Here is an 11,441-nt window from a genome sequence, read left to right as displayed (position 1 = left end):
AATGGGGCAGAAGGAAGGAAAGAAGGGGGAAGAGATCAGATGAAGCAGGCATTGAAGAAAGTAGGAGTAATGAGGAGGAGGAAAGGTTAAAGGAAGTGGCCCCACAGGCATATTTCCTGTTTGACATTATACGTACATCCTGTGCTCAGTGTCATATGACATTTCTTGCATAAGCAGCCATATCATCGGTATAATCAAGCCTGATTTATGCTTGTGCCTTTTTTTTGCTCTAGAGCATTATTGTGAAATGTTAAGCGGTGTTGAAAGGTGCTAAGGTATTTGTAGACTAACTTAATTCTCCATATTTGGCTATACCAAATATGAGTAAAACAAATGTCTTATTTCTACATGGGTTTGACACAAGCAGAGTAAAATAGTTAATGCAGTAAGTACATTAAAGCTGTATAAAAAGAAACTAATTTAGCATGTCCAATATTGTTTTTAGTGTAATATTGAGGAGATTTAGAGACAAGATTGGAAGCTGGCACCCCGCAAAAGAAATTAGACCCCACATATAAGGAAGATATAATTGAACTAGTACTCAGATGTAGCTTTGTGGTTTTACAGTTTTTAAATAAGCTATGTGCAATCTTTGTGGACTTCCTCCAGTTTCCTCACTCTTAGATGCTTAACTCTTTTCAGATGGTGACAGAGAGAGGCAGTAGCAATGTCTGAGTCCGTGACCTACACTGAAATAAAATTCAAGAGAGATCCAGCTCAGGAGGCATCTCTGGCAGTCGACCCACCATCCAACACCCCTCCATCAGCACAATCGTATTGTAAGTACAGTACTTCTTTCAAAAATAAAGATGTAATTTGAACTGAAACAGGCGTTGAATGTTTATCTGTATTATACAACACTGATATACTGTATGCACATTGCCTTGTGATGACAGAGTTGAAATATATACTGATTATCAGTTCTGTACAACGATAAAAATGTACTAGAAGTATCTCAAACATTTTTTCCAATTGAGGAAAACCAGAAGCATTTTATTGTTTTGTGGTGATGGTGGCTTTTTATTTGGCAGTGTATAACACTATTAAATACAATTATGACATCTCAGTATTGTGTACAATATAAATTTAATACTAAAATGACATGAAGAAACCGTTTTTCGAGAAGTAAATGGAGAACTGATTTAGGGCAGTTATAGATTTTACCTATTGTATGTGTCTGTGTGGTTTGAATCTGTTCAAGATGTTTTTGCTGGTCTTTTTTACATGTCCTCTTTTTTTCTTCCTTTTCAAGAACTAAATGCTTGCCTTAAGTGATTCATTTATCTGATGGGCATTTTAACATAATGTTTAAGGCTGCAAGTAGACATAGAAATTAATTATTTTGACAGCGACTTTCTAAACTTTCCTGTGTTGGGTGAACATCTTACCTATATTGTATTTTTAATGATACCTGGTCACCAGAATGGATAATAAATTATTTCTTCCCCACAGCAAAACAGGTTGTCTATGTTCTGGGAACAATTGTGCTGGTTCTTCTGATCATAGTGTTTGGCTTGACCCTTGCAAGTAAGTGAAACAGATTGAAATTAATTAAAAAGATTTTAAAACACAGACTGTAATATTACCACAAAGTAAACAGTGACTACTATACTACATGCTCACTACATTAACAGCACTGGAATCCAGCATTTAAATCGACCAGTCTGCTAGAATATTTTACCCACAACAGCTTAGGCACATTCTTTTTGTAAAGGAACAAGTAATAGGTTTATTCCATGCTGAAAAAAAGAAAAAAGAGAACACAACGTTTCGGCCGTGGAGCCTTCTTCTTCACACCTGAAGAAGGCTCCACGGCCGAAACGTTGTGTTCTCTTTCTTCTTTTTTTCAGCATGGAATAAACCTATTACTTGTTCCTTTGCAGCCTACTGTACGCATGCTGACGCAGCTACCCACCTGAACATTCTTTTTGTATTCAGGAGCTGTTGGAGTTAAATCTTGTCGTTACAAATATATAGCTGCAGAAAACCTACAAAGTTGTAGACAATAAAACAGATGTCTCTCACAGTAACAGGTATTGAGGAATTAGTACTGTATATGCACACTTTACAAATGTTTCATTATTCTATATCTGACTGACTTGTGATGACATTTAGTATTTGAAATTACTATTATTTTTTTCTGTGTAATAGTGCCCATGTACAGGTGCATGAAAGCAGTGTTGTTTAGTTAGACTCTGTAGTACTGTAGTTGACAGATCATGAGTCAATCATGGAGGGTGGATTGTGCCACATTTGGCTTAAAGAAGATCTGCTGATCTACAGAAATAATAGCTGTAGCCAACTTGCTTATCTTCTGTTGTAAGTTTTACTTACATGTGGAGATGTCATAATGGACAGAGGGCTTCCAGGAAACATCTGTCTGTTTCTCTAGTTGCCTACTTGCAAAGAGAGGAGTGCAGCCCTGACTCCATGCGACACAGAGAGCAGATGTCTTGTGACCAACAGTGCATGGAGAATCTCATCACAACACACGAAGATCGCTGTCAACTTCTCAAGAAATGGTGTGGCTGGAATACGAGTAAGGCTGTCATTCTATGGCAGTAATGGTAAAAAGGACCAAGTGCTTTTTGAACTAAAAAAGAAACTTTCAAAACCGCCAATATATCACCTCCTGATGTGTCACTGTAGTGATATCTTTGCAGTTTCGCAAGTTTCTTTCTGGATTGAGTTTTGTGAAAAGTTTGGAATTTTTAAAGATCCACCCTTAATTTGGAATCAGCAATTTTCCTTTTTAGGATCTGGCTGTCCAGCAGCAACTCCCTTACCCACTCAGGAGAGAAATAGGCAAGCAGACATACTCCTCTGAAACATTCTCCTGTAAAAGCCATTTGTCTTTCTCTATCCTGCAAGCTCTGTGGTGCTGAACAAGGGACTTGGAGCTCATCCCAAGTATCCCAAGTATCCCATACCCCACTGATTTCACTGAAAGCTTGTAGACTCTTGACAAGTCACAAATCAGGACAGTTATCTGAACAGCTTTCAGCAATACTAGTAGACCCTGCCCACCCTGCCACAGCATTACTTTGATGATTGTGTGCTACCATTTGGGGAATCATGGCTTCAGTCAGCTTTAATGTGGTAACATCTATAGCTGAGGGCTCAGCTTGTGCTCTTATAGAGCACCTTTACTGGTTGAGCAACTTGACAGCCCCTTAGCAGTAAATGCAAACAAGTCTACAGTATCGATTAAACAATGAGATGTGCCATTTCATCTATTTATTTTTCTTTCTTTCCCGCTATTCCTCTAAATATGTATACAAAAACAAAGCATACAGGTACAGCTCTACCATATACAATATAAAGCTGTATAAACTGATTTATAAATTTAAATATTTTCCTGTTGATTATGTCACAAAGAATGGAGGTTCTTATTCACGTACCTCAACTTTTTCAGGGCCACATGAAGGACGCTCTTTCTCCCAGTGGATAAAACATAAACAGATGTACTATTCATTTGTCCAACAAAATGAGACATGGGAGACTGCAGCCCAGATCTGTTCCGAAGAAGGAGGTCAACTTGTTCTGATCAAAGACTTAGACACCATAGTAAGAGCGAAAAAGTGAAATATAAATTGATCCTCGTATAAACACACAGTTCACTGATCTGCTTTTGAGTCTGTCATATATAAATGTACATAGGTTTAGAGTTCATTGGCTCATTTTAACATTGTAGTAGATAAATGAGATGCAATTGTATACTTATGGAGCGGTTTTATATTTAAAAGGGAGGGTTCTGCACAAGCATTACACAAACCAAAAGTTAGAATTAAAGTAATCTGAGACAAAATGGAGAGTAAGTGAATTTGGCATACCACTAAATTTACAAACGTATTAGCAAGTACTACTTTTTACAGCAGAGCTACCATGACCATGGTATGAATAATGTCATGTCTAAAGCACTGAAGGCTAATCTACTGAAGAATGTTGTACCCGTGTCTGCTCCTGTTTCTGTTCTGTGGTTTTGCCACAGCTATTTTGCCCCTGTATCAGGGCTTCTGATTTCTGAAAGGGAAGGGTCTGTGCTAGTATAAAATGCATAGGATAAGACATACTGTATTTGTTATCATGTTGGTGCAATTTTTGGAATGACATAGGCACGGCGTTATTCAGAATTGTCATTAATGTCTTCTTAAAGCATATCTGAGGTAAAAAATAAAGTGTCTCACTATTTAATATTTCTCATGAATGGAAGAGAACAGATTAATTGGTGTCCCTGTGTTACCGTTTCTAGGAATTTATCCGCCAGAATCTCTTAGGAAATTACCATTACTGGATTGGATTAAAGAAAAATGAGAGTATTAACCAGTGGCAATGGCTGGGGAACATAGCCTTTAACTCAACGTAAGTGCATTTGTTAGTCCCTCTTGTAGTTATATATGTATATTATTTACTATATCTTATACAAATGAATCTATATAATATATAATGAAAAGCACTTTGAGAAGCCACTTTTAAAATACTTTTATTATTATTGTTATTATTATTAATATATGCATATAATTGAAATGTGGAAAATATTAGAATTAAGATTATAATTATGATTTATATTATACTAATTATATTAAATACTTGCAGGTGCCTATACTGACTTAATGAAAAAGATTTTAAAAATCATTACCATGAATAAATCAAATTTTTCTGATTTAATTTTTGCTTTTTGGAAACAATTCTGAATGGATTTAGAACAAGACCCAGCTCAGGAGTCTGAAACATCTGCCCTAGTTTGATCTGAGAGCTGTGCTGAATAGCTTTGCTAGCTAAGAAATGTAAATTATTCTAAACGTTTGGCAGAACAGACTTTTCTTCAATGTGCTATCTTACAAAGGTTAATATCTGTGTCTTGTTTTCAAAGGTTTTCCTTTAGTAATACAAACCACACTCACAAGGACTGTGCAATTATATCCAAGGTGCGTTTTTTTGCGGATGAATGTAGCAACAGAAGATTCAGCATCTGTGAAAAGACTGATATCAACAAACAATATTTTCCTAATACCATTTGTCCAGCTTTATAGTCACGTGAGAAAACATAATCATCGTGAACTTTACTCAGCCTTCTTCAAGTCTGATTCTGTTTCTGTTTTTGCGACAAACAATATTTTGCCTTTAAAATTTCAAAAATAAACTTTTTAAAATAAGTATACTGTAGTTTTATGTAAGGCTTACATCCATGGACAGAACACCCCTAACAGTGGCAAGTCTATCTCCAGCAGGAACATTTGCTATATCGATTTCTCTAGATCAGTGCTGTCGTGTGTTGGTCCTGGAGAGATAAATTCATAACAACATAAACCCATACAGTAAGACAGTTTTGGTTTGGTTGTTAGTAGCTAATTGATTTGAGGATCATAGCCAGCTCTTTCTTGAAACAAGCAATGTTATTGGCTTTGACAACATGAGATGTAGTTGTCAACAGTAGCTGGGCAGGCTCCTGGCAATCCAGCAAGGTGTACAGGTGTCTTTGAATAAGAGCTCCTATACTGATCCAATTAAGTGAATCAGTGGGACTGAAAAAATAAGAGCTGAGCTGGAACAGAGTTCTGAAGACAGCAGCACTCAAGGACTTGGACTTGTACTGCACACCTCCGCCCTGGATATTTCCCTCATGTGCCTGGAGATGAGTGACTACTCCTTCAACAGCAGATGGCACACTCTGCATGAGACGTACTACAGATTGCAAGAAACCCACATTTCCATTTTTGGTGTTTTTTTTAAACTACCTCCAGCCGTTTATAAACGTGAGAATTTTTGCATTTTTGATTTGCTTTGCAGCATTTGCTTACATTTAACTTTTATTTAATCATTCAAGTTTCACATAAGTTTAAGTATTCAAATACTGATTCAAAATATTTAGTTTAAAAATTAAAAAAGTGTTTTTTGTCATCATGTACCATTTTGTAATTCAACAAAATGGTTCATGATTGGAAGGGGTGAATACTTTTGCTAAGGTACTATAAACGTTATACCTTAAATATTCCTAAACTTTTTTTCTACTTTGCTTTGCATCAGACTTTTTACTCTAGTTTTCTAATTATTAGTTTTTTGTAAACAAATTGATATTTTTATTTGAACTCATATTAGGTCCAATTTAAAACTTAAGATGACCTCCAAGCTGCAAATTACAATCCCAATATTTTGTAGTTTCTATTGAGCTTCTTTTATGGGTCTTTGCAAACTTTATTTCATAGAGTAGGTGGGTGAAAATGTGACTTAATTTAATAATTGATCTAAAATATGAATAATGGACTTTGTGGTCTCTAATTTAAAAGGGGCCTCCGGTTAACTGTTACAAACTGTAATAGTTACTGACCATAATACTGATTTGATTTCTGTATTTGTTGTTAATAAGAATGAATAAGAAGCAGTTTTCTGTATTTCTAAGGAATGGTGTCATCAATAAAAAAATTGTGTATACTGTTGTGAGATTGTTAAATTGAAGGAAGGAAGTTAAATAGTACCAGATCTTATTTGATGCTCATTAGGAAGTATGAGAGTCAAAAAGAGGTGTCAAAGAGCTGTCATCCACATCAAAGGGAGACCATAAGACAATGAATATATATAAGGAATTGCAATTGAATATTTTAGTGTTTGAGGTTAACTCACCAAGCTGAGGAAATGACAGGGCTGGCAAAACCCTCTAAATGAAACCTTAAAACCTGATTCAGATTTGCTCAATGATTAAAACCAGTAACACATCTTTCACCTTTCATTATCCTCGTAGCATGACTACTGCGTATGAGTTTGAATGGAAACTGGGAATTGATTAATCCCAAATCCGTCACTTCTTCTCCATGAAATTGATCTGTTTTAGCAGCACAATTCTGCACAAATTGTTCTCCTTGCTGTCAATATTCACAGAGCTGTTCCCCAGAAAATCTCATATTAAATTTTGAATCATATATTAATATCCTGTGGACATTCAGGTTATTACACATTTGCACTGTGAATATCAGCCCGTAAGAATAGTACATTAATGAGTTCTACCATGGGCAGCACGGAGATGCTACTAGGGCAACGATAGAAGTGGTAGGAGTGTATAAGGAATGTCACAAAACAATGAATGAGCAGTTTATTGCATATGAACTTAGCTGGCTTAGCAGAGAATTAGTCATTTGCTATCAAAATTATCTTACATATGTTACTTTTTTGTGAACAAAAACAATATTTGACAAAGACCCAATGCAACCACATTGATTGCATTGAACCGCAAATACCAAGTTAACCAGGTGATCAATACCTCCACATTTTAAGGTACAAGTGAAACTAAACCACACAAAGCACCAATTTACTTAAAACAGAAATGTCTAGTTTGGTTGGAAACAAAAACAATGGATCAAAGCACCCATAGTACCCAAAAACCTTCCCAACCAGTTTGGAATAGAGAAGTAGAGAGCAAGGTTTCGGGACAGTTCTAAGAGTCCTAAGTGATGAGCACCTTCTGGCTTTGATGAAACAAATAGAAACTGTATTATAGACGTTCCTTATGAAATAGATGAGGAAGGTTTCTATTGGTTATTTCAGCTATGTTAACATTTCTTTATTTCCGCCTATATCATTTTTATATTTCAGAAAAGCACAGCACGGTTGCAAGCATTTCAGACACAGTCGTGTCACTTTACCTGTAACAGCTATGGTTCAGAAGTTCTTTGCTCAATGGACTCAGCACTCGCAGGTTCTGGAAAATGACAAACCACCTCAAGATTGGCCACATGTGGGTAAGTGTTTAAGTCCTAGGATGATATTCCCAGAATACAAAATTCAATTTCAATTGTATACAACAGCATACAATTGAAAAGAAAATAACATTAGTTCTTTCTTCACTTTATACACTAATTCCTCTTTCTTGCCACAGTTTCAACTCCAGTGAAAACTCGGAATTATTCAGCAAATTTATATCAATGGATTCTGCTCCCTTTTGCAGTTCTCTGCTTCCTGTTGCTCATTACCAGTATAGTTCTGGGTGTTCTATGTGAGTATATTTCAAACATTAATAAACGTTTGCCTATAATTCTTTCAGTATTGTTTTATTTTAGGTGTATGCTATATGACATCATGACAGTATTTGTGTAAAAGTTTTCTCTGTACTTGTTTTGTCAGTAATATATTCCTAATATATGCTATGTATATTAGACATGTATCGTTCAAAACCTACAATAATAATTTAAGAAGTTGTTTTTCTGTAATGAAGTAAAGAATGCCTTATAATGCACAGTGAAAATAAACTTAAGTGGTAACTATTAAAGTGTTACTATTACAGTATGTTACAGTTAAGTGTGGTTCTAGTTTTCCTTGTTTGAAGGAAGAGTTGTTTGTGTGGAAATTAATTTGTAATTATGATTACTTTAAACATTGCTAAAATATTACTGTATTACATTGCGAATATGTACTATTAAATTGCATTAAAGCATTTTCTTTTTAAAATATACAATACAGTAATTATCTAATGAAATAGTACGTGCCTAATAAAAGGTTATTCAGGGTTTTTTTTTAATTCTAACTCTTTGTAAATGTGTCCAGTATCTAGTGGATATTGTAACATTAACTGAAGATTTTAATATTTTATGTACAATATACCATGGATTCCCCTTGTCTACAAAATGTTAAGTTACTTTTAGTTAGGAATTTTGCTTTAGTAGTTTAAGAATCATCTGAAGGTGAAATTCCATGTTAATTACATAGTAGAAAAATGTGCCACTTCTAAGCATTTTAAAAATTCTAGCAGTATTAATCAAATGAATCTAATTTTTTGTCAGATAACAGAGCATCGAGAGACAACAGTCTGCAACTGGAGATCAGGAACCTGACTGACTATAACACACAACTACAGGGAGACAACAGGAACCTGACTGACTATAACACACAACTACAGGGAGACAACAGGAACCTGAATGACTATAACACACAACTACAGGGAGACAACAGGAACCTGACTGACTATAACACACAACTACAGGCAGAGATCAGGAACCTGACTGACTATAACACACAACTACAGGCAGAGATCAGGAACCTGACTGACTATAACACACAACTACAGGCAGAGATCAGAAACCTGACTGACTATAACACACAACTACAGGCAGAGATCAGAAACCTGACTGATTATAACACACAACTACAGGCAGAGATCAGGAAACTGACTTACCATATTAAAAATCTACAGGCAGAGATCAGGAAACTGACTTACCATATTAAACATCTACAGGCAGAGATCAGGAACCCAACTGACTATAACAGACAATTCACATCTGAAGAAGGCTCCACACCCGAAACATGGTCTTTCATCTCTTTTCCTTTCAGCATGGATTAAACCCTTATCTTTTTCTATAACACACAGCTATACGCAGATATCAGAAACCTAATTGACTAATAATACACAACTGTAGGGAGACAAAAGGAACCTGACTGATCTTAACACACACCTACAGGGAGTGATTTTGAACCTGATAGACTATAATAAACAACTACAAGCGTAGATCAGGAACCTCACCTAATATAACATAGAACCACAGGGAGAGATCTAAAACCTGCCTGAACAGAACACACAATTACAGGGAGAGGTCTAGTACCAGATGGACTACAATACACAGCTACAGTATAAGCATTGATCAGAAAACTGACTAACTATAATAGACAACTACAGGCAGAGATCAGGAAACTGACTGATTTTAATACACAACTACAGGCAGAGATCAGGAATCCGACTGACATTAACACACAACTACAGGCAGAGATCAGGCACCTGACAGACTATCACAAAACTACAGGAAGATAATAAGCAACAACAGAAACAGATTAGGGGCCTAAATGACACTTGTAAAATTATATTGTTTTTTTGTGTTAAGCATTCTGTATGTGGTTTAAAAATTTAATTTCACTATTATTTGGAATTATTTGTATTCATTGTATAATTAAGGGTGTGGATGTTCTTTCTCTGATTAACAATGATCCTACACTAGTTTATCTACAGTACATTATCACTGGAGGTACTGTACTGTAGTTCGGGATAAACAGGATCTGTAAAACCACTGGAAAATGTTATTGTTAGAGTTTTTCCCGCTATGTTTCGCTGTTTAAAGACTGTTTTTATACTGCATACTTGATTATTGCTCTTTGTTTCTAGATATTCTTTTTCATTTACAGTGCATCTCTAAATGGCTGAATTTATTACTCAACTGGTCATGTGCCGTCTCATAGAAATGACTGCTTTTGTGCTCAAATAAACACGCAAGCGGAGAAGAATGTTGTACAGATGGAAATGAAGTGAGAAAAGTACATTTTGTTGTTTTTTGGGGTGATTGGTGAAACCTGGGAACTGGTTACTGATGTTTTTACCAGATAAACAAATGAGTGGAAGGGAACTGTAAGTCAATTAATAAAATATATGAATCTATTATGATAATGACCACAATTTCACAGGCAGCCATTAAAATCAGATACAAAAATAAAAATAATACAATCCCTTTTAATCGTACACAGAGACATCGTGTTATACAGACATTTAAAACAATACTTATGGAAAGTCTAGTATGACTTTGATAAAGCTATAGTGTGTTGGCAAGTATGAAGTCACAACACAAATCAGTTTTGAAATAAGTTTATTGTGAAAGTCCTTCCGGTGAGTTGAGCAGAGAGACATCATTGTTCTCTCAGAGGTTAACTGTAAAAATAAAGGACATTTCTGTGTCCTTTTATACTTCAGATACAGCATGACCGGCCTATTGTGTTACTATAATTGTCATGTCTGGAGTGGATATATCTTATATCTTATTCTTATCTAATATTGCAAATATCACCAAAATTCAACTGCCAAATATTTCTTAACATAAATACAAACTTATCACTTCCAGAGCTGCACCACAGCTACATGTACACAATCTACTGAGTATGAGTAACCTGTGACAACAGACTTAGCTTTTCCAGGTGTCTAGCTAAATCATTCCAAGAGATGGTGCTAAGGACTCATCAGATCATTCTGTTCTCCAGTACAGTATATTCCCATCAAACTGTTCTATTATCAGTGCTTAAGAAAAAGGTTCCTTTAAATCTACCTGAAGCAGGTAATAAAATATATGATTATGTTTATGCCATAGTCCAGGAGTATCCAGGCCATGTGTCAAGTGTGGTCATAACCAAACTCTCCCATCTCATCTGAAATTGTGACTTCTAGTACTAGTTATTATGCAACAGATGATACAGTATTAATAGAGCTTTTGCCTCTAATACTAATTGTGATGAATCAAGTAATATTCCTTTCAAAGTTAAAGGAACATCACCACCTGCAAGCAGTAACCATTGCATAAACCTCTCAATACAAAGAGCCAACAAATCAAGTTTGTCAGGTCTGATGTTATCAGGTCTGCAGAGGTTCTAAAATTTCAACAGCAGCTGCTGCGAGAAAAGCCCCCAGATGGGATTTGTTG

The 11,441-nt window shown here is 35.6% G+C and overlaps 1 protein-coding gene across 2 annotated transcripts; it reads left to right on the top strand.

Annotated features, from left to right (window-relative positions):
• Positions 1-200: 200 nt before the first annotated feature.
• On the top strand, positions 201-6,397 carry LOC148814613 (C-type lectin domain family 12 member A-like). 2 transcript variants are annotated; one of them, XM_088906412.1, is made up of 7 exons: positions 201-275; positions 643-779; positions 1,453-1,527; positions 2,393-2,539; positions 3,416-3,567; positions 4,253-4,362; positions 4,874-6,397. In XM_088906412.1, the coding sequence occupies exons 2-7, from the start codon at positions 668-670 to the stop codon at positions 5,031-5,033; spliced, it is 756 nt and encodes a 251-aa protein (XP_088762538.1). In that variant the 5' UTR covers positions 201-275; positions 643-667; the 3' UTR covers positions 5,034-6,397. The 2 variants fall into 2 exon arrangements, with proteins under 2 accessions (XP_088762538.1, XP_088762537.1); XM_088906411.1 differs by lacking the exon at positions 201-275 and adding an exon at positions 313-385.
• Positions 6,398-11,441: the final 5,044 nt, after the last annotated feature.

The sequence above is a fragment of the Atractosteus spatula genome, chromosome 26, assembly GCF_055471065.1.
Source record: "Atractosteus spatula isolate fAtrSpa1 chromosome 26, fAtrSpa1.hap1, whole genome shotgun sequence".
NCBI lineage: Eukaryota > Metazoa > Chordata > Actinopteri > Semionotiformes > Lepisosteidae > Atractosteus > Atractosteus spatula.
The sequence above is the reverse complement of the archived record's forward strand: the minus strand, read 5'-3'. Positions and strand labels throughout refer to the sequence as shown.

Coding starts and splice junctions, on each gene's coding strand:
- LOC148814613 (XM_088906412.1), top strand. CDS start 668: ATGTCTGAGTCCGTGACCTACACTGAAATAAAATTCAAGAGAGATCCA. Junction 1,528..2,392: donor GTTTGGCTTGACCCTTGCAA/GTAAGTGAAACA, acceptor CTGTTTCTCTAG/TTGCCTACTTGCAAAGAGAG. Junction 2,540..3,415: donor ATGGTGTGGCTGGAATACGA/GTAAGGCTGTCA, acceptor CAACTTTTTCAG/GGCCACATGAAGGACGCTCT.